Genomic DNA, 27,690 nt, shown 5'->3' on the forward strand with positions numbered 1-27,690 from the left:
CCGCCACTGGATTTCCCCTTCCACCAATCAGCAGCGGCTCTCTACTCGGGCCCGCCCCGCGGTGCGGAGCTTTGCGCCGGGACAGATGGGCGGGGCCTGTCACGTGACCCGCCGGCGTCTGACATGTCTGGGGCTCCGGGGTTAGTCCCGCCTCGGAGCCCACAGTCGCAAAGGTTCTTTCCGCTCCGAGAGGCCTGTGTGCTGGAAACGAAGCCGTTCTACTTTCTCTCGCGCCCTCTCCCGGCCGACTGGTGCCGGGGGAGGCGCAGCTGTTTCTTTAAGGGAACTCCACCTGCCGGTTATCATCCACCTGCCACAAATAAAAACATGTTTAGCGCGCAACCGTACTTGGGGCTATTTGGTGACAGCCCAGGCAAATAAGAGTCCTGGCGTCTGCTGACAGTACCGGGGTACCTGGTGTCTAGTACCGCTCTCCGTCGTCCTTAGAGAAGTGGCTGGTTCTAGGATTAGGCAATAAATTAAATAAGAGCCTGGGCAGCTTGTACTACAAAGTATTTTACACACACACACATGCATAGACGGCAGGGTGTGTTTGAGGGAGCCGGAGCAATACAACTTAGCAGTATTGGGGTATAATCCGAAGTACGAACTCTGTGTGAACCCCTGATGATATCAACGAGTGCACATACTGAACAAATGGGGGTGGAAAGACAATCTGTGCCCAAGAAATGTAAATAATGTATGTGGAGGACTATGCTCGAGTGCGTGATTGGTGCAGCACCGGTAGCAAAGAACAGTGTGGGATGGGGTTAAAGGACGAAGGCCGGGCACAGCCCGAGGTCACGGCCAATGCAACAATGCGATAAGACACGTTGGCAGTATGTTACCCTTGATTACACATGTAGACGCCTGACCTCCCAGTCAAATCGCGAGAAAGATGGGGGAATTCTGATTGAGGCCTTCTCTGCAGTCCTCAAAAAAAATTGTGAAGTCGTCAAAACAAGCATTGTGGGAGAAACTGAGGCAGCCCAGAGTAGCCCAGGGAACAAGAGTCACTCAGGGAAAGATGGTGTTCCGGGGGAATCCTGGGAGAGAAGGGCATAGGATTCTATTTTGTTTTGATTGTTTTATTTTTCTAGGAGACTGGTTGATAATACCTTGTCCGTCATACTCCAACCACAGCAAATGCACCAAACCAATGTCAAGAGTTGGGGAACTGGGCCCAGCATGGTAGCCTAATGCTTAAATTTTCATCTTCCAAGGGCCAGGATCCCATATGGGCATTGGTTCATATCTTGGTGGGCCTGCTTCCCATCTGGCTCCCTGCTTGTGGCCTGGGGAAGCAGTTGAGGACGACCCAAAGCCTTGGGACCCTGCACCCGTGTGGGAGACCCCGAAGAAGCTCCTGGCTTCGGATAGGCTCAGCTCTGGCTGATGGAGCCACCTGGGGAGTGAACCAGTGGACAAAAGATCTGTCTTTCCTTCTCTGTAAATTTTGCCTTTTCAATAAATAAATAATCTTAAAAAAAAAAATACTCGAGGAAGCTGAGGGGCATGTGTGGGAGGAATGTTTTCAAACCACAGATTCCGAGTCTGCATGAGAGCACAGGGTTCTGTCTCCCGTTCCAGAGCTTTGCCCGCAGTGGGTCTGCCTGGTGAGCAAACACTGCAGCACGACAAACTCTTGCCCAACCCTGTTCTGCCCTGGGAACTTTCCCGAGCCACTGCTGGCAGCAGCTGCATACTGCTGGGGGCATGGCCAGATGGCCGTGGCCCATTTTTGCTGGTGCCCATCAAGGCAGTGCTGGCAGCAGAATGGCCATTTGTCGCAGGTCAAGGTGGTGTGGTTAGCAGCAGTGAGCAGCTAACACACCTGGTAACCCTCTAGCCAGTCACCCAGTGGAGCTTGCTCTGGGCAGGAATAAGCTTTGGGGGTCCCTTCCCACCTCCAAGGGTGGGCTCAGAGGTGGCAGCCGCAGGAGTCTGGGTGAGCTCTCCCCATCCACCTGCCTACATGGGTGTTGACCCAGGAGGTTAGGCCCAGCCCAGCCTAGGTGCTGATGCTGGCTGCCAGGGGTCCTTGAGTCACGCTAAGTCTCCGCGTGTTGGCTTGCTCACTGCCGCTGCTGTCCCTCTGTGTCCTGTCTTCTGCCTCCTGGTGTGCCCACTGTGGCAGTGTTAGCTGAACGAGCACCGTGTCCAGGGCTGCTTCGCAGGGAGGCCCAGAGCTGGCCCAGCTGATACCTTTGGATCAGCACATGGCTGAGACCCAGTGCTGGCAGGGGGAGTCGGGACAGCTGCTCATGAACCCAATTTAATAAGATTTACAAGGAGACACGTACAAAAACCACGGAACAATGTACAGGTCACTGCAAGATGGATCCTGAGAGCCGAGAGCCCGCCGCCGGGAGTGGCCCCGCTGGTCGAGGGAGGTGTCCTCCCACTCATTCTCTAACAACATTAACTGGACCCCACGGCCCAGGGCAAGACTGAAGAGCTACCCAGACCCAAACTTTCCCTGCCCCGTGTCTCCCCACTCGGGAAGCAGAGGTGGAAGCGGAGAGACTGCGAGCCATGAGAACAGTGCCTCCTGCCCTGCCCACGGGGACTGGGTAGCCGACACTGTGCTCTGGCTAAGCGGCCACCAAGTCTGCTGGCAGGGCCGGCCCTGGTGGAGGGGCAGGGAGGGTGCTGGCAGGTGAGGAGTGTCTGGGGGGGAGGGGGAGAATGGAGCTGCAGACCCCCCAAGCAGGCTGGCTGCTGGCCTGGTGTCACCACTGCAGGGGGCCGATGGCGGCCCCCAGTTCCTCCTCCTCTTCCTCCTCCTCCTTCAGCTGGAACGGCTTCCCTGGCCACTTCACCCTGACAACAGGCTCCACGTGGTCCTGGAGGCGATGCCTCTTCATGTGGGCATTCCGGCTCTTGATCTTGTCGAACACCCTGGGGGTGTGGGACACAGGACTGGCAGTCAGAGCTGCCCCATGGGGCGGGGCACAGCAGGCAGTTGGGGGGACCACTGGCAGGACTCTCTGGTGGGGGGGGCGGGTACCTCTCACACTCCCGGCAGGGGAAAACGCCTTGGCCCTCCACACTTCCAGGCGCCTCGGGCGTCCGCTTGGGGCCGGCGTTGGGGCTAGAGTTGAGGATGGACTCCCTCCGATAACTCTTGGTCTTGATCTTGAACTCGGGAGTTGGCCGGTGACTGGGTCTCTCTCGGGGGCTGCAGGTGACCTTCAGAGAGGTGGAAACCGCAGGAGGGAGTTGGGTCAGGGCTACCCCCCTCCGCCCCCTGTGCTACAGTCCCTGCTGTCCCCTCCACACTACCTTCTCCTCCTGCCTCTCCTCCTCCGGCTCTCTCCTGGCCCGCTTCTCTAGCCCTGGCATTCGGCCGCAGTCAAACTTGACCATTTTTTTCCAGATGTAGTAATACTCCACGCACTGTGCCACCGACTTGGTCTGGATCTGCCAGGGGACAACAGGAGCCCCTGATAGCCCCGCAGAGGCTGACCTCCCTTCATGGGAGGGGCTCAGCACAGCTCGCCCCCACCGACAGAGCGTCCTGCCCCAGCCTAGGCCCCGCCCCACCCAAGACATCTTCTGAGAGATGAGGCACACGGGGGGGGGGGGGGGGGTGCAGAGGACACACCTCAGCGCCTGCTGTGACAAACCAGCAGAGTGGCCTGGCCCAGTGAAGTGGCACAGCCATCACAGTGGTGGGCAGGGCCACAGCCGGCAGGCTTTCACTCTGTAGGGCTTGAGCCAAGGCCTGGCCATTCATTCTTCCCTCCACTGCAAAAGGACCCCCTTAGGATAATCCCTGGGGCAGTGTTGTGTGCGGAGGGGGAGCCCAGCTCTGCACGTCTGTACCCCACACACTGTACCAGACTTGCGCCCGTTCTTGCCCGACCCACTCTGCTTTGGATCCAGCTTCCTGGTAACATGCCCCGGGAGGCAGCAGGGATGGATGGCTCATGTCCTGGGGCCCGCAAGGTACGTGGGAGACCCTGATGGAGCACTAGGCTCCTGGCTCCAGCCTGGCTCAGTCCTGGCTGTTGTGGGCATGTCGGGTGCGAACCAGCAGATGGAAGATGTCTTACTGTCTCTCTCCATGTAACATTGCTCCTCAAGCACATTCAAAATGTCACAAACTGCTACAGAAACAAAAAAAAACCACGGAGACGGCTAACGCTAACTGCTCAGGGTCAGGAGAATTCCCAGGCGATCGGACAGTTGGCTGCTGTACAGCAGGCCGACCCAGCTCTGCGTGTGCCCAAGTGCAGCCGCTAGGTGCTCAGGCCAGGTCTGAAACAGCACAGCACGGGTGGCAGGCAGCAGGTGTCCGGTGCCCCTAGACGAGAGCCCAGTCAGGATCCAGTAGCAGCCAGCACAATCCCACAGCACAAGGCTGGAAATCCGCCACCCTCATCCACCCTCATCCACCTTGCATTCCAGGACCGGGCCCACGGGAGAGGGCCTCTCAGCAGAGCCCACGGGGGAAGGTGCCAACTCTGCCCATAAGGAAACCTGGCAGTGTGTGGTGCATGGGTGGAAGTGAGCAGGGCCCCAGTTAAAAGGAGGAATTCCCAAAGAAACCCAATGTTTCCCTGTGACCCTGGCTGGCCCAGTGCCAAGCAGAAGCATGTGTGCAGTGAACACGCCCAGCACTGGGCGAGCGAACAAACATGCAAAGAGGCAGGTGAACAGGACAGGTGAGCGAGAGCCAACACCGCAGGCAGGAAAGGACGCCAAGGCTGCAAGGGGCGGAAGCTGCTGCCTGCAGTGCCAGCACCCATAGCCCATTGTGGCTGTTTGGAGAATGAGCCAGCAGATGAAAGAACTCACTCTCTCAGCAACTCTTGTCTTTCAAATAGGAATTTTACCAATATACAAATTCTTTATTCACTCTAACTCAAAAACACATGGCCAACTGAATAGCTGTGTCTGTTGTGGAAATCGACATTACAGTTCAGAGCCTTGCCATGTGCGCCAGCACTATAGCACAGTGGGTTAAGCTGTCATGTGCAAGGCCAGCACCTCATATGAGCGCCAATCTAAGTCCCAGCTGCTCTACTTCCCACTCAGGGAAAACAAGAGATCCCCTTCCACCAACATGAGGCACCTGGATGAGGTTCCAGGCTCCTGGCTTTGGCCTGGCTCAACCCCGACTGCTGCAACCATTTAGGGAGGCAACCGGTTAACGGAAGATCTCTTCATTCTGTCTCCCTCTCTCTTTCAAATAAATGATCTTTAAAAAAAAAAAAAAAACACTTCCCACAAACAGAACTCCAGGCCCAGATGGCTTCTCTACAAAATATTTAAGGAATAAAACTAGCCATAAACAAACCTCCTAAAAAGATGTGGACAACTTTCCAGCTGAATCCACGAGGTCAACATCACTCCAGCAAAGCATTATGAGGAAAGAATACTACAGACCAACATCCCTCAGGAACATGGGAATTCCCAATGGAACCTTAACCAAAAGAATCCAGGAATATGCAAGCAGGACAACCCACAAATCTCAAGTGGACCTCATTCAGAAGCGTAATATTGGTTCAACTCAATGTAGTTCACTCCAGGGTCCTAACACAGTCACGTGAACATCTCAGTAGAGCTGTGTTATAACCCAACACCTGATGCCAACTTCTGGCAACCCGGAAGGAACTTCTTCAATGGGATACACAGCTTCCACATGGCCACAGTGAGGATGGCAGGCACAGGGCAAGGCTGGATGGCTTCCCCTTCCAAGTCACCATTTCCTGTCCACACTGCACTGGGGTTTCCATAAACCGTCCATAAATGCCGTCATGACCCAGGAGGAACAAACTCATGCTCGTGTGTAGATGGCACGACTGTCCCTGTGGAGGATGCAGTGGCATATACGAGGAGCCTGCAGCACCCCGAGTTCACCCTGGGCCAGGACGCAGCCCAGCACCCCTTTTAGGCTGTTCAGGAGAGATTTTAGAAGCATGACCCGTAGAAGACAAATGAGTAAACTGGACTCCTTTGCAATCAGACCTTTCTTTCTTCAGAACGTATTAACAGCCTTAAAAGCTGCTGATTAGGAGAAAGTACTGTCAGTTAAAGGGCCTGTGTCCCCAGAAAAGGTCTCCAAGTCAATGACAAAGATACGAGCACTCCCATGGACAGCCCCGTGAAAGAACTGCCAGCACCCCTGACCAGAAATGACATCACAGCTGGATGGACACGTGGTGTCAGCGGTCACCAGGGGAACACACTGAGCTGCGGACACACACCCTTTAGGCAGGCCAGCACTGCGGAGCCGACTGCGTTGCTAGGGGGACTGGGAGAAGCCTGTGCCTGGCCCACCATGTGGCAGCCTGTCCATCCACCCCAAGGAACGTGGGTTCTGCAGGGAGTCCCTGGAAAGCGAATGCTACGAAAAACCACACATGGAACCTCAAAGGGTTTTGTGCCAAGTACATTTCTCCTTTCACTCCGCCTTCCAAGAAGTTAACGAGGTACCATCCTATTGCTGCCTCCCCAGCCAAGGAAGCAAAGCACGTGCCATACAGGGCCCTGAACACTGTGTCTGACACAGCTGCGTGACCACCCCAGCCTGGAAGCTGCTTGGTCACGGGTGAGCGAGGGAGTGGTCCACCTGGTACCTGGCCAGCCTGCCAGGAAGAAGCTGTGCGTGCGGAGCCACACAGCCTGGTGAGTCCATCCCTGTGAGATCCCAGGCAATGCAGATACCCTGACGGTGAGGCAGAGTGCTCGGGCTGGCGGCTGGGGCCAGGAAGTGGCGGGGTGCGGATCAGTGGGGGACAAGAAGTAGCCTGAGGGGTGACGGATATGCTCTTTATCGTGACCATGCTGATGGTCTGTGTCAACACTTACTACACCTGGTGCCGTGATTCTGTGCTAGTTTGTGCACATCAAAGCTTTCAAAAGTGCAAACTAAGAGGCAGCAGGTGCCACCATGCGAGATGGCTCATCCCTTCCACATGTGCCTGTACACATGTGATGTGCAGGCAGGGGTTTGTGTGTGCACATGTGTGCATGTGTGGGTACATATGTGTACATGCATTGTGTAAAACCTACAGAGCCGGGCCCAGCGTGATAGCATAGCGCTTAAAGTAATCACCTTGCATGCGCTGGGATCCCATATGGGCGACGGTTCTAATCCTGATGGCCCACTTCCCATCCAGCTCCCTGCTTGTGGCCTGGGAAAGCAGTGGAGGACGGCCCAAAGCCTTGGGACCCTGCACTGACGTGGGAGACCCGGAAGAGCTTCTGACCCCTGGCTTCGCATAGGCTCAGCTCCAGCCGTTGCGGCCGCCTGGGGAGTGAACCATTGGATGAAAGATCTTCCTCTCTGTATCTCCTCCTCTCTGTGTATATCCGCCTTTCCAATAAAAATAAATAAATCTTAAAAAAACACAATACTACAGTGCCCGTGGGCACCAGGATCAGCAGTGCTCCTTACCGAGGATGAGGATGGTCAGGAGAGGCAATGGGGACCTCGCTTGGGGTATGAGATGCATTGCAGTGCTTATTTTTTAAATAATTTGAGAGGCAGAAAGAAACAGGGAGGGAGGAATGGAAGGAGAGACAGAGAGAGGTGGAAGGGCGGGGGAGAGAGCGATCTTCCATCTGCCGGTTCACACCCCAAATAGCCTCAGTGGCCAGGGCTGGGCCAGGCCAAGGTCAGGAGGCCGAGACCCCACCCGGGTCTGCCATGTGCTGCCTTCCCAGCTGTGTGCAGGGAGTGGACCGAGGACAGCGGGGGTGGGGGGGGCGGCGGGGGGGTGGGGGGCTTGTATTGGTGCCTGCAGGGGAGGCGGGTGCACCACAAGCCCCGCCCTCGGCCCTGTCACTCCTGCTGGAGGCTGCAGCAGCCAGGAGCCCTGCACAATGCTTGGCTCGCCTGGCTGCCTGCAGGGGAGGCCCTGTGTGCAGTGCCGCGCTGGCCTTACCGTCTTGTGTATCAGGTAGAAGTCCTTCTTGTGTGCACAGAAGGCCTTCTTGAAGAGCCTCTTCTCGATGGGGCTCCAGACGTCCGACCCTGTGGGAGAGCACCACCGCCTCTGGCCCCGCTGCCCCGTGCTGGCTGCGCCCACACTCCCAGACCCCACAGGCCTCAGGCTGCCATCACCCCCCGGGGCAGGTGAGCCTGACCCTAGTGAGTGGTGGGCTCAACTGCAGATCCTGAGGCCACCCCCCGCCATCGGGATCCCCTTCGTGGCTGCCGTTGCTCAGATGTGAGCTGTGTGGCCCGGAAGGAGCTGAGGAGACCACCACGGGAGAGCCGGGCCGCCAGGGCTCCAACACGCTCACGGGGTCTCGGCCGGCCCCGCCTGCCCCAGCCACCCTCCTCCTGTCACCTGTGTAGCGGTAGTCGGCGAGAGGGTGAGTCCTGGGCTTCTGGGGTCCTCTGAGGAGGAGGGTCTCCAGAGCAACCTGGAACGAGAGGGATCACAGCCACTCCCAGAGGCAGAGACGGCAGGTGGAGAGCTCCTTCTGGAAAACAGCCACCCCGTAGGTCATGTCCCCCGCGGGCCGCCACAGAGCGTGGTTGTCATGGCCGTCTTCAGCAACCTTCCTCCCCGTGGCAGCCAGGCCCGCCCGCCTCATGGTGGGTGTCCACCCTGTGGGCACCTGCATTTGGAGGCGACCCTGGCCTAGCGTCCCTGCTGTGCTTTCCCCGTGGTACTTGTCATCAGCAGACAACTTGCTGAGACCCCTGAAGCGGGAGGCCCAGGGCAGCGGGGGCCTTGGCTCCCTCCCCAGCCACGCCGCAGGAAAGGGGTCACCAGGCCCCTGCTTCCCAAAGTGTAGAGAATCCCAGACTGTAGACGGCCTTAAGCCAAGCACAGATCCCGAGCTGGTCCCACCTGGGGCTGCCACACTGCAGAAGCCTGGCAAGTGCCCAGCACCCCGCCCAAGGCCCGCAGCACAAAGCCAGGCCACACGGGACTCCCTGGTCTGTGACCCGCTTGTCCCCACCCAGAGTCATCCATGCTCAAAAAGCTGATCAGGGCGCCTGGAGCAGGCTGCAGCAAGTGCATGGCCTTGGAACCGCAACTCAGATGCACACGGGCAGAGCTGGCTCTGTTGGGCACCCACCCTACATGCTGAGATCCTGTGGGGAAGCTGCTGCCCTGGCTCCTGCCCAGCTGCCAGAGGTAATGGCCCAGCCTGTCTCCGGTCATAGCAGGCCCCAGGAGCACTCAGAGCACTCAGAGAAGACATGTGACACCTTCAGCACCCAGCAGCCAGGAGCCCGGGCCTCACCTGGATGCTGCCCTGAGCCTCATGCAGGCAGTGTAGCGCCAGCTCCAGGTTGGTGCCGCCTCCTGGCATCACACTGGAGCAGGCCACGTTGCAGAGCTCGGTCACTGCAGGGCCCAGTAAGAGAGACACAGGGTAGTGAGCGGGTAAGCAGGGCCTTCCTGGGTAGCACACTGCAGAGCCCCGGGGTTACCTCACACACTGACCCAGGGCAGGCGGAGGGCAGAGATACCTGCTCTGGGCCTCCAGCCAAGCGGGCAGACACAGGGTGGGAGGCGCAGCAGCGCACTGAGGGCCGGCCTCCATCCCTGCCCCTGGCCCCAAGGACACTGCGGCTTGGTCAGGTTGGGAGGGGGGAGGAGAACCCGTTGCAGGTGGCAGGAGGCAGGGCCCCGGAAACCCGGCCCAGGCCCCGGCCACCTCTGTCCTGTGTCTCCGGGTTGGTCGTCATGTCTCCCCAGGGCTTCCAGACCAGAGAGGCCACGTGCTCATCAACTCCAGCCAGTGACCTGTCCTGCAGCTCCGGGATCTCGGCCTGAAACCGGCTCCCTATGTTGATGTGTCTGAAAGCAGAGCAGACACCTGAGTCACCCACACGTGGCTGGCTGGGCAGACAGCGGGACAGAGGGAGCCCCGTCGCGGCCCCACCACATCCAGCACACAGCTCCTGACGGGCGGGCGTGGATGTGGGCTCTCTGGCCCAGGGCGTCGCTCTGGGTGCAGGACAGGGAAGGCCATGCCCGACCGAGTTGCCCCTGAGCCACCACTGACTCCACCTTAAGCCCTGGCTCCCAGGCATGTGGCCCCTGCAGCCAGCGGTGCCCGGCCGGCTAGAGAAGCAGGGAGGAGGGCTCCTCCACACACACACACAGGACCCGGCGCCTCTCGCAGGATGCCACGGGCGTGCATGGCAGGCACCCCCAGGTTCTAGGTCTGTTCCAACTCACGGTTCAATGCTGATCTTAGAGTCATCCTTCACCACACAGATGCCCAAAGAGCTGTCCACTTGATCTAGAAAACACACGGTAGAGAGTGACCCTAGAGATCTGCAGCTCACGTGGGTGGGTGCAGACTCTGGAGGAGGGGATGTGGCAAGCCAGGTAAATGCCCATGAGCAGATGAGCAAATGAACATTTGGCCCTACGTGCCAGGGGCACAGTCAGCCAACCCAGGACTGAGCACTGGCACCTGCTATGGTGGAACACACAGCACCAAAGTCGCAGGTGGCAGGGCTGCAGCTCCAGGATGTGCCTGAGGTAGGCCAGCCTGCAGACGCGTGGCTGTCCAGGGCTGGTGGGAAGGAGAGGGATGTGGGGGGAGGTGGTGACTTCGGGAGGTGCAGGCTTTAGCGGGACACAGTGAGAAGGTTCTACCATTACTGCTGAGGAAGGGCATCAGCTTGTGCCCAAACACTGTATATTTTATTTGTTTGTATAAGAATTCTTTCTTTCTTTTATTGGAAAGGGGAGAGAGAAAGAGAAACAGAGAGAAATCTGTCACCCACTAGTTCCTTCCCAAATGCCTGGAATAGCTAGAACTAGGTCAGACCAAAACCAGAAGCTGGGAACTTCATCACACAGGTGGCAGGGACCCGGATGCTTGAACCATCCTCACTGCCCCCCGGGGAGTGCGGCAACAGGGAGCGAGGACTGGCAGTGGAGTCAGGACTGGAACCCTAGCCCTCCAATGTGGGATGCTGGCCCCCCAAGGGGCACCCGGACCACTGTACCCAACGCCCGCTGCACTCTACACTTGAAACCAGCGGTTTGTGTGCCGTGTGAGTTACAGCTCAGCAAGGGCGTGAAGAAAGGTGGACAGGAGGGGAGGCAGCAGGCAGGAGCAGGATCAGGCTGGCACTCCCTGTGTTCTCTCTGCCTACAGCATGCTGAGCACCAACAAGGCTGCTGGCCCTGTAGCTTGGGGGTACTCCCAAGTGGCAGGGAACCCACAGGCCGGTAAGGTGCTTCAAAGGTAAGCAGCAGGGGTCCATGCAGGGCTGTGAGCCCTGGGCAGGGGGCACGCTCACCCAGCGCGGAGCTGATGAGCAGGCTGGGCCCGGCCTGTGCCGTCACGGAGCAGAGCTTGTTGAAGTAGAGCCCTGAGCCCTCCCGGATGGGGCTGAGCATGGGTGGTGGCGTGTAGGGCGAACCCTGGAACAGGCCCTTCAGCAGGCGGTCCACCAGGAACAGCGGGGAACGCAGGCAGCTCTGGGGGCCCCCGGGGCTCGGCTCCCGGGAGGCCGAGGGCAGGGGAGGGATGGGCAACACCTTGGCCGGGGGCCGCTTCCTGCGCTTCCGGTGCTGGCTGCCCTCCTTGCTGTCCCTCTCCTCCTCATCTCTCTCTGGTACCTGGAGAAGGGGTTCAGGAACCACAAACGGTCAGCCGAGGCCCAGCTACTACAGCAGTCACTCCTCAGGTTGGTAAGGGGGCACAGAGGGAGGACACATGTGCCCAGCATGGCCACACCCAAGGCCTTGGAGAAGGGGGCAACACTGCTTGGAGCAACTCACCCAAGCCAAACCCAAGATGCCAGGCACAATGCCAGTCCAGGGCTAAAGCCCCAGGAGTCCCTGGACTGGGGATCTGAGCATGGGAGGGCAGCATGGGCTGCAGTGACCAGTACTGACAGAATGGGGCTCGCAGGGAGCGCAGCAGGAGACCAGGCGGGAAACGACTTCCCTCCAAGGAGAGCAGCACCTGAGGGCCTGGGGATGGGACCCAGCCACTGACTCGACAGGGTTCCTGGGGCCACGCACCGGCCCTGACTCTGGCACCTTCTCTGCAGAGGCCAGCCCACACTAGGCATGGCTACCATTCACAGCCCTTTCACCCTAGGTCAGCATACTCTGGCAGCCATACTCTTCCTCATCCTCCCAGGGCTCAGGGCTGATCATGCCTCCTCTAGGAAGCCCTCCCTGATTTCACAGGCTGGGCCAGGAGCCCCTTGGAGCCCCTCTAGACCTTATGTGCCACCAGCCCTATCCACTCTGGACTGTCACTGCCAAGGACAGGCCTGGGACTGGCAGCCAGAGTGTCTGGGTCAGTGATGTGTTCCCAGCTGGCCCAGTACAAAGCCCTGCACAAGGGCTCAGCAGCCGTGGCATGGCAAAGTGAACGTGAACACACTTGCCAGGGTGCTGGGTTTAGGTTTTTCCCATGGCTCCAGCAGAAGGGAGCAGCTGATGCCCAAGCATCCCTTGGCCAAGCTCCCCAGGGCTTGGCTGCAGGACCTGCCTGGGGATCACCACGGAGGCTATGACCCTGCTGCCCTTCTGAGGGGTCGCCCCTCCTGGGGGAGCAGTCCAGCCCATTGGGCTTCAGGGCCTGCCCTGGTGGCCCAACAGCTGAACCGGAAGAGTTGCCCCGGGACACAACAGGTTCCCTGGTGGGGAGGGGGCTGAGGTCAGGGCTGGGCACCTGTTAGCTGCCCACGGACCTGATGCTGCAGTCCCAGGACAGCACCCCAACCAACCTGAGACACAGGACACCTAGCTGCCACCCTCGGCCCCTGGCACACGCTCCACCCACCCCTCACCTGCTGCTCCTGCTTGCCCCGGGGCGAGGGCCACTGGTCACTGTGGAAACACATGTGGCTGTTGAGCCCTTTCTCGGTGTAGAACATCTGGCTGCAGTTCTTGCAGATGAATGTGCTCCTGGGCTCGGTCCAGTCGGCAGCAGCCCCGTTCTGCTGGCTGCTGGGAGGACAGGCAGGAGGGTGGAGGATGCAGGTGGGGCGGAGCTTGCCCTCCTCCTAACCTCCCCTCTCCTCCAGCCACCAGCCCCCTGGGCTTTGGTTTTGGGGATGTTAACTCCAACCCACTGCAGGCCTGGATAAACTAACAAGCATGGTATCCAAATCCTGCTGACCCTGGAGACGGAAGGCCCTGTCCCCGTCTCCAGGGTCGGTTCTGGCCCCCGTAGGGTGCCTTGGGGAGGGGCTGTGCACCTACCATGCACCTGGTGCGTTCTCGTCCCTCAGGGGATGGGGTGTCCTGTAGGTGTTTCCACCCTGCAGAGGAACACAACCTCAAGCGGCGCAGTGGACATGAGGAGCTTGGGGAGAGCCCGAGCGACAGGAGCTTACAGGACATCCAAGGACAGCCCTGGCGTGACTCACATGGCGACCCTTTGCATAGGCCACCAGAGCAAAAGCAAAGACACAGACAAACTGCACAACACTGAAAACTTCTGGGCCGCCAGAGGCATGTTCCTGTGCTGCCAAGAAAGCCCAGGAAACAAGACGGAGTGATGGCCACCCCACGGCTGTCGGGGGGCTTGCACGCAGAATCCAGGAACCCCTGAGCCTGACCAGAACGGATGGAAGAGCTGTCTAGGACTTGGAGTAGTGGCTCCACGCAAGGAGTCACCATCAGAGGAATGCAATCCAAACTGCGGGGGCAGCTCCACCACCCTAGGTGGCTGCCAGCCCAGGATGCCAGCGTGCAGGCCGGGGCAGCTGGGAACTTCTACAGACAGAGGGCCAAGGGCAACCACGAGGCCTTGGCATCTCCCCAGGCGCAAAGAGCGCACCCTTACACCCACACCCTCGATAAACTCCTAAGCATACGTCGAGGTCACGAGGGTCACCTCAGCTCAGGGAACCTGGGGGCAGGAGTGTGGCACCAGGGATTGTGGGAAACATGCAGAATAGGCCAACCATGGAAACAGGGTGGGGGAGGACCGGGGGGCCAGGGGTAGGTGGGTGATGAAGCTCTCTGGCAAACAGCGGTGATGGCCGCACCACCTCCGGACACCCTGCAGGCCTCCAGACCACGTGCTCCCAAGTGGAGCTCTCCACGGTATCTGCATCACAGCGCTGTGTACGAGAACGGCAGCTCTGGCTGAGGGGAAAGCATGCTGGCAGCCACGGGGACACTGCGCTCCCTGTCCACGAGACGGCAGGTGATACACGGGGCCGGGGACAGCTCTGCAGTGTCCTCACCCTCTCTGAACTTGATGTTCTCCCGTGTGACAGTCACCCCAGGAACTCACTGGGACCAAGTGACAACACCAGCACCACCAGGACCTGCTCAGACTCCCCCGCGCCCACCAGTCTGCTACGCCGGGCAGGCGGCCTGGCTCGGGTACCTGGATCCTGTTGAGTATGGTCAGCTTGGACTTGGCATCCCGCGGCGGCTCTGCCGGGGGCCCAGCTGACGAGAAGGACGCCATGGCCACCTGGCTGGGCGACGCCGTGCAGCACATGTCCATCTTCACCTTCTCTTTGCGGAAGCCGGAGAACCGCTGTGCCCTGGGGTTCCCCGAGAAGAGCCGGTAGCCTCCACCCCGGGAGCAGGCCGGGCCCTTCTCACCTTTGGCGGCCCCCTGAGCCGTGCTGTTCTCGGCCAGGGCCTGTTTCCCGGGCAGCTGGGCTCCCGGTGGCTCATCCCCCACTAACTGGCTCTGCCGGGGGCCTGTGGAGGGAAAGATATCCCCCAGGTCCAAGGCGCCTTTTGATGACCGCAGCTGCTTGGCCAGGGAAGAGATGTCTGGTTTCCCGCATGGGTCCAGGGCCGGTGATGTGAGGGCCGCTGCCGCAGCAGCCACTTTGGACCCTCCCTTGGTGTCTCGCCTGGAGCTGCCTGGGGAGGCCTCCCTGGGGCCCGCAGGTATGGTGGCTTTCCTCCTGCGGGCCGGGGATCCCTCCGGTTCAGGGTTTCTGGGCCCAGTGTGGACAGAGTCAGTGGATGACGCTGGTGGCAGAGGCTGCTGAGGCCAGGGCTTGAGGGTGGCCTGCTTGCCCTCAGGCCTGGGCAGCTGAGAGGAAGCGGCCGCCACCTGGGCGTGGGAGAAGATCCGCTGGGACTTGGTGATCATCTGCAGCACCTGCACCTGCTCGTGGCTCACCAGGGACTCCTGTGACTTGAGGAAGAGCTGCTGGAAGAGCGGCGTGGCATCCGCGGGGAGCCCGCTGGGTCTCTGGGCATCCTGGGGGCTGGGTTCCCGGGCGTCACAGTCGAACTTGCTCTTCTTGGAGGTCCAGGAGTCGTCTCCGCCTCCTGCATACTGGGGGTCCCCTGGGGCCTCCATGAGTGTGGAAGAGAAGGGCGGCATATCCTCGAAGCCAGTCCCTGGGCCGACCAGGGGTTCTGCCGAGGGGGAGGCACCGCTAGGCCCGGGGCCAGCCTGGCCAGACTCGCAGCCCTCGTGGGCTGGCAGGGCAGGCGGCTTGTGGACCATAAACACATTGCTACCCTTGCTCTTGGGGCAGCCAGGCAGGTTGCGGAGCCATTGGAAGTTGTGGCCTGAGGGCTGGGAGCCAGCTGGGACCGTCTGGCTCCTGAAGAGAGGCAGGCGGGCAGGCAGGGCCCCGCCTTCGGGCCAGTCCTCCGGGGTGGACAGCAGCTGAGGCGGCGGGGGCTCCGTCTCAGCAGGGTCAGGGCCACTGCTCTCGGCTGCCCTGGAGTGGATGGCTGCGAACAGCTCAGCGGCTGCCTCCTTCTGGGCGGCGTGAGGCTCCTCCAAACCCTCGGTGCTCAGGGCTGCTGGAACGGCGGAGGCTGCTGCCAAGGTGGGGCAGGGACAGGCCGTGCTCCTGCCTTCGCCATCTGCAGGCCCCGCCAGGGCTGGGCCGGGGGAGGGCATCTTCTGGTGGACGATGCTGCTCACGATACAGCGCAGGAGGTCCCGGTTGGGCAGGAGGGAGCTGGGCGACCTGGCTTCTGGAGGCCCCAGGGAATGCAGGCTGCTGGGGGCCAGCTCGTGGGCATGGGGGGAGTCCCCACAGGCCTCCTCCTCCGGGGGGGCTTCCTTCAGGATGCACAGGCCGTGTTGGACCTCGTAGTGCCGGCGCAGGGAGCGGTAGTCGCAGTAGCTCTTGCTGCAACCCTGCTCGATGCACACGAAGGGCTTGGTCTTCTGGTGGGTGAGCATGTGTCCGGTCCTGGAGGCCACAAAGGGGGGGGGAGTCAACTCCGCGGCAGATGACCCCCGGGGAAAGATCCCGAGCAGCCCCTGCGTGACCAGGCCACCTGCGAGGAGGTGAGCCCTTTGAGGACATCCACGAGCACCAGCTGTCCTCTCCACTGGGCACTGCTGAGGTGTAACAGGTTGGGTGAAACCCATGCAACACACAGCAGCAAACTGAACAGCCACGCAGGGAACCTCCCACGTGGAACGTCTTTCGGTCTCCCACGCAGATGCAGGGTCTTAAAGACTTGGACCATCCTCCACTGCTCTTCTAGGCCATAGACAGGGAGCTGGATGGAAAATAGAGCCGCTGGGGCACAAACCCAGTGCCCCTGTGGGATGCTGGCACTGCAGATGGAGACTCTGCCTGCTATGTCATCATACCGGCATTTCTCTTTGCAGACAGCCCATCAAGCATTGCTGAGGGCAGGACCTAGGCTGCCACCTTTCTGCTCAGAGTCTGCACCTGACCTGGGAATCCCCTGTGCAGGCCGCTCCCTGGGAGCTCCCCAGCTGAGAAGTCAGCTGCCCTGCTGCCCATCAGGCACCCGATCACAGCAAACACCAAGGCGTGCCCACACAATAGTCTGGCTACATCTGCACAGACACCTTACAAAGCCTTGTGAAGGGGGCTCACTGCCGAGGGGACTCATGGGCTGGGGCTTAGAAATAGCACAGCCCCGCTCAAGCTCAGCCCCCAGCTTCCCTCTGAGGGAGCTCGGGAGAAGGACTCAGCCGACCCAGTGTCTGGAGCTGTCCGCTTCCGACCTGTGCCGGGAGCAAATGTCTGCCTCCCTGGAGTAGGTGAGAAGATGAAAACAAAGATGGCAGCTGGGGCTGGACTCCAGGGGCTGGCCGCTGCCTGTGATGGCAGCACCTCGTACCCCACTGCGGTGCACTGGCGGCTCTGCTTCCAGTCTAGCCCCCTAGCAGTGCACCTGTGAAGGCAGCAGAACACAGCCCGAGAACTTGGACCCCGCCACCTGGGTGGGAGACCCAGACAGAGTTCCTCGGCCTGGCTTTGGCCTGACAGCTCTGACTGTTGTGGCCATTTAGGGAGCAAACCAGTGGATGGAAGAGCTCTCTCTCCCTCTATGTCATTCTATCTTCCGAGAGAGAGAGAGAGAGAGAGAGAGAGAGAGAGAGAGAGAGAGAGAGAAAGCCAGCCAGCAAGCCAGGCTTGCTGTGGCAGTGAGGTCCCCCCAGCCCTCGCCCCTCCCTCACAGGCAGTGAGAATGAAGGGCGCTGCGCTCTGCCTTCTCAGGTCGGGCTTTCTTTTTATAATCAAGACTTCTTTTTTAAAAAGTCTTTAAGGGAAAAAATTGTATAAACAAGAGACAAAAGACAAAAACAAGGGCTGTTGTCCTCAGACTTGCCCTGCCCTGTCCCATCCCTGCTCCCCACTGCTCCTGGGCACACCACGGGGCCCCCAGGCCCCACCAGGGACTGGGGTGCAGATCCACTGCAGGACGTGGTGCCCTGGGGAGTGCGCCCTTCTGCAGGTTGAGCCCGAGGGCTCCCGTTGGCCAGGAGCTGCAGGGGGGTCCTCACTGGGTGAGTCAGACCCCCCGAAACCCCGCCCAAGGCTGGGCCAGGTCCCCCATACAGGTGGTCCAGGCCTGAGTCAGGCCCCCCTCCCGTCCAGGCTGGGGCAGGTGACGGCTGGGGTCTCCCGTACAGGTGGTCCAGTCTTGAGTCAGGCCCCCCTCCCGTCCAGGCTGGGGCAGGTGACGGCTGGGGTCTCCCGTACAGGTGGTCCAGGCCTGAGTCAGGCCCCCCTCCCGTCCAGGCTGGGGCAGGTGACGGCTGGGGTCTCCCGTACAGGTGGTCCAGGCCTGAGTCAGGCCCCCCTCCCGTCCAGGCTGGGGCAGGTGACGGCTGGGGTCTCCCGTACAGGTGGTCCAGGCCTGAGTCAGGCCCCCCCCCCCCCGTCCGGGCTGGGGCAGGTGACGGCTGGGGTCTCCCGTACAGGTGGTCCAGGCCTGAGTCAGGCCCCCCTCCCGTCCAGGCTGGGGCAGGTGACGGCTGGGGTCTCCCGTACAGGTGGTCCTGCCGCTTGAAGGCCTTGCTACAGATCCTGCAGACGTGCTTCCTCTCCTGGCTGTGTGTCAGGTAGTGTTTGCTCAGGGAGCTGGCGCTGCTGAACACCTTCCCACACAGGCTGCAGTCCAGCAGCGGGGTCTGGGGCGAGCTGTGCTGCCGCTTGCCTTTCCGTGCGCTCGTGGAGGCGGCCCGCGCTCCCTTGTCAGGCTCCTTCGGCCCCTTGAATGTGCCTAGACCCAGGTCTGCGTGAAGGGAGGAAGCACAGGTTAGAGATGCACAAGTCGGCCAGTGGGTCCTGCTGATACCCAGAACCAGGCAGCCTTGGGAGGGCCAGCCAAGACTCCGACTGCAGCCATGGCACTGGGCCCAGCCACAGGGACAAGTATAGGAATGTGGCAGGCTGAAGTGCTGCGAGGGGGCATGATCAAGCCAGACAGCTGCCCAGTACAGCTTTGCCTGGTGACATGTTCCAAGGTGCCCCACACCTCACATGGGCCACACACAGGGTTGTGCTACAGTGCAAAGGGTCCAGGATAGACCTTGGACTCTGACTCAAGCTCTGTCGTCGGCCTTGGCCTTATCCCTTCACTTGCTGGGCCTTCCTCTCCTTCCCATGACATGGCGTCAGCTAGTCCCAACAGCTCCAATGAGGAGAAGCTGGGCCTCCTTGGGGGAAGGAAGCTGGGAAGGCCTTGGCCCTGCCAAGCTGCCTTAAAATGCGCAGAAAACCATGTTTGTATAAACCACCCCGGACAGCGAAGACCCGGTGGCTGGAGCCTCAGGCCCAGGAAGGGTGGGGTCTTTGGGGCTCCAACCTGCTGCAGGGCTCCGCCAGGGTGGCCTGCTCTGATGCACACACTCCGAGAAAGCAGCCAAAAGGAAACTCAGCGTGTGAAATGCCGTGTCAGAACCACTCTGCCAGTCTGCCAGGAACACAGTCCGACGCTGTGTTGTTGGATGTGGTGTGTGGCCTTCCTTCGCAGGGGCCACACCCACGCTGGGTTCTGCACACGTGAGCACCGTCACACTGTGTGCCCTCATGGCAACACTACTCCCATGCATCCCAACAGTCAGGGAAGGGATCTTTTTTTTGGCTGATTATCAGATTTCCTAAGCTTTAGCACAAACATACTACTTTCTCAAAGTTAAAAGACTGACATAAGCCTATGCACTTACACAGCCTTGAATTTTAGCTAGAGAAGGGTAAAGAGTTGAGATTCGTTGTTTGGTGGTGCAGTCCCATTCTGCCTCTAGGATAAGAAAGTCCGCCCGCAAGAGCCAGAAGGCTTAGTGACGTCACTGCCGTGGGGCACACAGAGCCCTTGGGAGCAGTGACGTCACTGCCAGGGGGCACACAGAGCCTGTGGGAGCCTGTGGGAAGCCAACCTTCTCCTCCTAGCATAGCACACTGCCAGCAACTGACAGACAGCTTCTTGGGCCCCACTTCAAACCCTGACCCCCTTTCTCTACACTCTAGGATTTTACACTTGGCCGTCACAACTGTAAAGTGGCGTATCTGGTGTATGGTGTGCAGTCAGGGAGCCTCAGAAGCTTCTCATTCTAGCAAGTCCTTCAGAAGATCTCTTGAGCTGCTTATCCCAATGCATGGGACTGTCTGCTGCTGTTCTAGGGCCAGGCCGGGTATGTGAGGTGATTACATGTGTCTGTCCACTCCACCTCACTCAACCCATCAAAGCCACTGGCCACGGAAAGCCTCGAAGCCAAAGAGTGACTTTGGCCCCATGGGAACTAGTGTGAGTTAACCCGCATGCCTGATGATTTCAGAGCTCTCTGCTCCTCACCGGCAGAGGAGAGGGGCTGAGAACTCAGACTGAGGGCCTGTCTGAACTTAAACATAAAAGTATTTGGGAACAGCAGAATGACAGCATGGGGTTCCTACAGCCGCTCCTCTGCAGGGGCAGAGAGGAGACGGTGAGTGCAGTGCGGAGCCTAGGCCGCCCGGGAGCCCAGTGCGTTGGGGTGGGGTGGGTGCTAGACCTGCGGCCTGCCGAAAGAGGTGACGAGCACGTCCTTGGACAGCCACAACCCTCAGTGTCAGTCCCGGGGATGGGCACTCTGCATCCCTTACTAGGAAGGCGGGGGCAATGCTCAAGTACAAAAAGAAGACAAGAGAAGAGAGGAGGGAAGAGGGGAGAGGAGGGGAGAGGAGGGGAGGGGAGGGGAGAGGAGGGGAGGGGAGGGGAGAGGAGGGGAGGGGAGAGGAGGGGAGGGGAGGGGAGGGGAGGGGAGAGGAGGGGAGAGGAGGGGAGAGGAGGGGAGAGGAGGGGAGAGGAGGGGAGGGGAGGGGAGGGGAGAGGAGGGGAGGGGAAAGGAGGGGAGGGGAGGGGAGGGGGAGAGCGGAGGGGAGAATAGAGGAGGAGAGAGGAGGAGAGAGGAGGGGAGGGGAGGGGAGGGAGGGAAGAAAGGGTGAGAGAGCGCTACATTGCCGTGGATGTGCAGAACCAGCGTCCCCCTGGCGGCAGCTCTGCCAAGTGCCCCACCCACCGGCTGCCTGAGGGCTGGGAGGCTGCCTCACCTTGCAGGGCCGCCTGAGCCTCAGGGTCCACAGACTCCTCTAGCAGCTTCCCAGAGTCGCTTTCCTTCCCTGAGTACAGTGACAGGGCATCCAAGTTGTCCTCCAGTGCCTCGTTGGGAGCATCGGGCGCTGGGAGGCTGGGGTCCAGGTCCAGGCCGCCCAGGCCAGGGTAGAGCAGGTCCCTCGTGTCGGGACCCAGGTCCCGGTTGAGGGTATCGTTGCAGTTGAGTCCCTGGCTTTCAGAAAAAGACGGGAGGGGCATTTCGGACGGAAGGGCACCCTCGTCTCCGAGGCTGTACTGCTCCATGGCTGGCCCGTGCCAGGTCTTGGCAGGAGCTACTCTCTGGAGTAGTAAGTCGCTGGCAGAAGAGGGCCCTGGATGGCGGCCGATTCCTGAAAGTGAACAAGAAGGGTTCCAAATCACAAGGTGGCAACACAGCGCGTTGGGCAAAGCAGCCTGGGGATTCCAACAGACCCTCTGTGGGTCTGCTCGTGCCCCCCATAGCCATGTGACCAGAGCTCCACAAGTCCTCACTGCCCCTCTGTCAACTACACAAATTCCATCCTAGTGCATAGATGACAGGATGATGGCAACCACTGCAGGCCTAAGCTGACCACTGTGTCCAGCTGTAAGCACACAGAAACACAACACAAAATCATTCCTAATGCACAGCCAAGGTTAAAGCACAAAGTCAAACACAGCAGTGCCAGCAACACCAAGAAAACTCTAAGGCAGAATGCAAGCTCAAGTTGCCCTGGGAGAAAAGGTGACGCCTACACAGAGCCCAGCGCTGTGTGGCCCACTGCCAGGGCACACAGCACCAGCAGGTGACTGGCCCACTGGAGAGGCACGGACAGTACACAATGCAACCTGAATTTGGAAGACTACAGCATGAAAGACATCAATCCAGGAATCCATGTGTAACTTCAGGAGGAGAAAAATATAAACCATGTGACACCCAAACTAGCATAATTCATCCTTCCAATTCTAAACAGGATTTGGTTTAAAATACTAGAGGGGAAAGCAAAGAAATAGAAAAGACACTCAAATCACTAAACACAGGAATGAAAGAGGAGAGGGACATCACTCAGGACTTACACGCTGAAACAGGTGACAAAGGAGCACCAGGAACAATGGTATATAGATAATTTGTTAACAAGTTAAATAACTTAGAAACATTAACTTCAATGATCAGTTATTAAAACAGGTACAAAAGGGCCCAGCGCGATAGCGCAGTGGTTAAAATTCTCGCCCTGCAATCCAATATGGGCGCCGGTTCTAATCCCAGCTGCCCTGCTTCCCATCCAGCTCCCTGCTTGTGGCCTGGGAAAGCAGTTGAGGACGGCCCAAAGCCTTGGGACCCTACATCAGCGTGGGAGACCCGGAAGAGCTCCTGGCTCCTGCCTTTGGATTGGCTCAGCACCAGCCATTGTGGTCACTTGGGGAGTGAACCATTGGATGGAAGATCTTCCTCTCCGTCTCTCCTCCTTTCTGTATATCTGCCTTTCCAATAAAAATAAAATAAATCTTAAAAAAAAAAAAACCAGGTACAACAAGTCAGGTTACTTAGACAAAAGTGGGCAAATCCCTAGGACGATACAAATGACCCAGACTGGCTTGAGAAGAAACTGAATACCTTTAAAGACCTGTAAGAAGCAAAAATATTGAATCAGTAATTCTAAAATCCACCCTCCCACTGCAGAAGAGAAAATCAACTTCCTCAAAACTTCAGAAACATGTCAGTCTTAGGGCAACCAAACTGTATCAAGGAAGAGGTAACAGGAGCTGGTATCACTATGCAGCGTGCTAAGCTGATGCCTGTGATGCTGGCATCCCTCACAATAACTGCCAGTTCAAGTCCTGGCTGCTCCACTTCTGATCCAATGCCTTGCTAAGCAGCAGGTGATGGCCCAAATTCTTGGGCCTCTGCCACCCCTCCATGGGAGAGCTGCACGGAGTTGCAGGTTCCCAACTTTGGCCTGGCCCAGACTTAACTGTTGCAGCCATCTGGGGAGTGAACCAGTAAATGGAAGCTCTCCCTCTCTCTTTCTTCCAAACCAATCAATAAATCTTTTTTTTTTTTTAGTTACAGAAACCTGGTGGGAGGTGAGCTCTGTGGAGAGCTGCCATTGCTGGGAACAAGAGACACACCGTGGGGCAAATAACTGCCAGGAGGAGAGGAGGGGGACGCTGGGGCGGCAGGTGCTTTGGGACTAAGGGCCCTGGGAAGGCTCCCCACTGGCAGTTTCCTGCAGCGCCTCACAACCCACCTGCCATGCAGCGATCACTCTCCTAGTCACGGACGCTATGGAGGTGAACATCTACGCCTACAAGCCTGCTGTGATCAGATGCTCTTTGCAGCTTTGTTTATAACTGAGCAAGCTGGCAGTCCCCCTCAATGGGTGACTGAATGAACACACCGAGGCACATCTGCCTACACAACACAGCATTACTCAGAGATGTCAGGCCACAGATACACAGGCAAGAAGCCCAAGTGCAGAGAAGCCGGCAGGCACACACTGCATGTTGTATCATTCCAACCACATGAGGTTCTAGAAAGAAACCAGAGCAGCATCGAAAGGAGGGTTGCCAGGATTTGGAGTGTGAAGTGGGGGTGAGAGATGGAGTGGGAACTGAACGCAATGCCGTACTGTTGGGTACGTGACACTGTACGCTGGTTGGAACCCACAGGATCACACAGCACAGGGCACGCTGGCGTAACTTTAAGAAAAGAAGCTTCACATGTCTTGGGACTCTGGAAGATGATGTGCTCAGAAAACACCTCCGCAGGCTCTAAGCTCTCACCTCTGGCTGACCTCTACTCTGTGCAGGCAGGAAGTGAAGGTTAAGGCAGGGCCTAGCATGCTCTAGCTCACACAATCTGCAAAGGTTGCTATGCTGTTTTTTTGGCTCCAAGCATTTAAGAATAGCTCTGAGTCACTAGCTCATCACTACAGTAACAGAACAGGACATGACAACACACAAGCAAACAATATAGTCCTCACAAAACGCATTTACAAAGATGCTGGCGCTGTGCTGTTGACATCACGTATCAATGCCAGTTTCAGCCCTGGCTGCTCCACGCCTGATCCAGCTTCCTGCTGATGCTCCTGGGAAAGCAGCAAGGGCCCCAGAACCCCTAGGGGAGACCCAGAAGATGCTTCTCACTGCTGGATTCAGACCTAGCCAACTCCAATAACAGTGGCCATTTGGGGAGTGAACCAGTGGCTGCAACACCTCTCATTTTCTCCCTCACTCTGTCTGCCTTTCCAAGTGAAAAAAGAAGAAGAAATGAATTTAACAAAGTCACTAAACAAACCAAAAACTACAATTCACAACAAAGCCACACGCAGCTCTAAGAGTATGGGAAGAGATGTGATTCCTAGAGGCATCTGACTAACAGCTTTTCCAAAATGTTCCAAAGCATGCCAAGAAACGAAAACTATAGTTCATTCAGACATCCGTCCATTTCGAATGAAATGCTACATGTCTGCCCTGGGCCCCCACCTCTGCTTTCAATCCAGCTTTCTATTTTATAAGAATAACCCCTTTTCCCCTCCCCTCCCCAGCCATGGAATGACAGGCTTTTATTTAAAAAAAAAAAGAAGAAGAAGAAAAATAAAACACCTGAAATAGCTTCAGATCCCTGGTGTGAAGTTAAATTGTTTTGTAAATACTGAAACAGCACGTGTGCTGATACACCAAGGTGTGAACTCTCCTACAGCTATTAAGCCAAAATTAATTTGCAAATTCAGTGCAAAGCAGCCTAACCAACATGCTAGAAGTGCAAATGACTTGTCTGAGGTCTTGGTCCTAACAGGTGATTGAACCTGATCTTAAAGCTCACATATTCTGGCTCTGAAGCACCTGTTTCACTCTGCACAGCACTGGCTCCCTTGAGACGAAACTGTGCAGTGCCCCACCCCAACTAAATCAGAGAACACCAAGGGTGCGGGATGGGGCTGCGGAGGCAATCACCCACTGCACCTCCTGCTCCCGCGGTTCTCGCAGCTCAGGAGAGCAAGCCCCAAGTCCAAGGGCCACGCGTTGGAATTGCTCCATCACCCGGAGCCAATACTGAACTTGACAAGCGCTCCCTACTAGTCCACACGGAGTTCAATTTGTGGTCCCCTGCAACCTGGCAGACATCCCCAAGGGTGTTAGAATATGTCTAGGAATTTTAGAATTTCATGTTTTCTTTTCTTTTTTTATTTTAAGCTTTACTTATTTTTATTGGAAAGGCAGATCAGATTTACGGAGAGAAGGAGAGACAGAGAGAAAAATCTCCCATCTGCTGGTTCACTCCCAAATGGCCAGTCACAACAGCCAGACTTAAGCTGATCTGAAGCCAGGAGCCTCTTTCAAGTCTCCCACATGAGTGAGGATCCCAAGGCTTTTGGCCGTCCTCTGCTGCTTTCCCAGGCCACAAGCAGGGAGCTGGATGGGAAGTGGAGCAGCCGGGACACAAACCAGCACCCATTTGGGATCCTGGCACTTGCAAGGGGAGGATTAGTCAATTAAGCCATGATGCTGGACCCTAGATGTGTACTCCTAGCTTGTTGATCAGGCTGCTTTGCACTGAATTTGCAAACTGATTTTGGCTTTATCACTGTAAGGGAGTTTACACCTTAGTTTATGAACATTCATGCCTTTTCAGTACTTAAAAAACAATTTAACTCCACACCAGGGATCTAAAGCTATTTTAGGTGTTTTATTTTCCTTCTTCATCTTCTAAAACAAAAGGCCTGTCATTCCACAGCTGGTGAGGGGAGGAGGATGAAGAGGTTATTTATCTAAAACGCTACAACCTATGGGAAGGTAACTTGGGGTATGGTTCTCAACCGCATAAATAAACCCTAACACATGAGGTATCTAATGTTCACTGCGGTATTACTTGGGGAAACCGTCTGCAAGTCCACCTGGTATTTGCATTTCTAATAAAAACAAATAAAACTTTAAAAGATTTATTTTTTTTAAAGATTTATTCATTTTTATTGGAAAGCTGGATATACAGAGAGGAGGAGAGACAGAGAGGAAGATCTTCCGTTCGATGATTCACTCCCCAAGTGAGCCGCATCCCATCCAGCTCCCTGCTTGTGGCCTGGAAAAGCAGTCGAGGACGGCCCAAAGCCTTGGGACCCTGCACCTGCATGGCAGACCTAGAGGAAGTTCCTGGCTCCTGGCTTCGGATCAGCTCAGCTCCAGCTGATGTGGCCACTGGAGGAGTGAATCAGTGGATGGAGGATCTTCCTCTCTGTCTTTCCTTCTCTATGTAAATCTAACTTTCCAGTAAAAATAAAGTAAATCTTAAAAAAAGGGGGGGGGAGGTTTAAAGTACAAACAACAACTAAAATAAAAAATTAGAAAATTTTCCCATAGCTTTCTGTCTTTTCAAAAAAAAAAATTAAGTCTGGCCAATACCACAAAACCTATTAGCATCCTAGCAGCACGCTTTACTTGGGCATCCTTGTTCGTACCCGACTGGTACAACAGACATGGAGAATGAGATATAACCAATCTTACCTATGTATGCATTCCTGCAGGGCTCAACTTGCAGGATCAACACTCTTTTTTTGGATCTGACTTTGCAAAGCTGCAAGCTATATGGTCTGCCTTGGGTTACAAGTTACAAAGCCTTGGGTGAGCGAGGAAGCAATTCCTGCGACCAAGCAGGTGCTTTTGCCCAAGCGCCATGGAAGGAAACTCACCGGAAGAGGCAATCTCCCCACCACAGCGGGGCCCAGGTTGGCCCTGCAGGCTTCAGGTGACAGATCACTGGCTACTTCCTCTGCAAGGCCGGATGGTCATTGCTAGACACGCCTCCAATTTCTACTGCCCTAAAAACACGAGGCAGAAAGTAGGGGCAGTCAGAAGCTGTTCCCTAAAGAAACAAGGTTATAGGTGGGGAGCCTGGAGGAGAGCCTCAATCCCCAGAGGAAGAACGCAAGCAATACTAGACTGGATTGACAGGGGAGGGACAGGGAGAAAGCAGTGTAGGACAAAGGAAACGGTTTTCTCTTGCCTTATTGTTCCCCCAGAGAGAAGGGACTTAGTTTTGCTGGGAGAAGCCAAATTGGGGTAGAACAGAAGAGGAAATGGAAATTTTTTTTTGTTTTGGATGGGAAAAAAATTTTTTATGGGGAAGCAGTCAGGTTAGCGTTGGATCAATCTTCGGAAAGACATTCCAAAGGATGGGGAAAAAATAAGGTTTGCTAAAATGTAATCCTACAGGAAGAGGGTTATTAATCTAGGATAAACTACATTTTGGGGGAGAGGGACGAAGAAAGGAGGGAGAGGGGCGGTACCAAAGGAAACCCGAAGAGAGCTTTGGTTTTGCTCTTAAAATTCTAGAAAGAGACCAATCTGTGTCCCCCTACAAGGGGGCTGCTGAGGAGGAAGGAGTTTTTCAGCAAAAGGGGCCTGGAAGGGGAAACGCGAATGCAAGGCCGCGGTGCAGAAAGTGCGGAGTCGGGTAAGGCCCGCGCGCGAGCTGGGGGGCCTGCGAGGGGGCAGTTGGGGCCTCGGGGGCGGGGAAGGAAGGAAAAGGGGGTGCAGTGGGCCTGGGGGCCCCCGAGGAGGCTCCTCCAAGAGACGAGGCACTGCGGGGGTGCAGCGGGGCCGGGAGCTGTTGGGGTGCAGAAGTTGCGTGCGTGACGTGGGGTAAGGGGTGCCCACCACGCCTGCTGCGCGCCCTTCGACCAGGAGATGGGCCGCTCCTCCGCCCCCCCAAAAAAGGGAATGTAGGCACGGATGAGACTCTAAGAGGAGGACGGGGGTGAAATACGAGGAAGGGGCAGGAACAGGGGGGTAGGAAGGACGGGGAGGGGGCAGGGGCAGCAGCAACCGGGTTTTACCCGCCCCCGGGGGCTCGCGCGCCGGGCCTCGCGCCTCGCGCCTCGGGCCTCGCGGGGCTCCCAGCGTCCCCGAGCCGCCCGGCCGCCCGGCGCGCACGCGCAGCCGCCGCCGCCCCCGGAGCCGGCCGCTGGCC

The 27,690-nt window shown here is 57.6% G+C and overlaps 1 protein-coding gene across 2 annotated transcripts; it reads right to left on the minus strand.

The window, feature by feature from the left end:
- Positions 1-2,678: 2,678 nt before the first annotated feature.
- Positions 2,679-27,690, minus strand: ZNF541 (zinc finger protein 541). Of its 2 annotated transcripts, none has more exons than XM_058674201.1 (16): positions 27,557-27,690; positions 26,411-26,539; positions 20,702-21,094; positions 18,164-18,407; positions 14,302-16,096; positions 13,164-13,222; positions 12,749-12,908; positions 11,240-11,561; positions 10,161-10,224; positions 9,634-9,776; positions 9,217-9,320; positions 8,307-8,382; positions 7,899-7,987; positions 3,283-3,423; positions 3,011-3,192; positions 2,679-2,901 (listed from the first exon to the last, which is right to left on the minus strand). In XM_058674201.1, the coding sequence occupies exons 3-16, from the start codon at positions 21,006-21,008 to the stop codon at positions 2,733-2,735; spliced, it is 3,855 nt and encodes a 1,284-aa protein (XP_058530184.1). In that variant the 5' UTR covers positions 21,009-21,094; positions 26,411-26,539; positions 27,557-27,690; the 3' UTR covers positions 2,679-2,732. The 2 variants fall into 2 exon arrangements, with proteins under 2 accessions (XP_058530184.1, XP_058530182.1); XM_058674199.1 differs by lacking the exon at positions 27,557-27,690 and adding an exon at positions 27,378-27,521.

The sequence above is a fragment of the Ochotona princeps genome, chromosome 16 (assembly GCF_030435755.1).
Source record: "Ochotona princeps isolate mOchPri1 chromosome 16, mOchPri1.hap1, whole genome shotgun sequence".
Taxonomy (NCBI): domain Eukaryota; kingdom Metazoa; phylum Chordata; class Mammalia; order Lagomorpha; family Ochotonidae; genus Ochotona; species Ochotona princeps.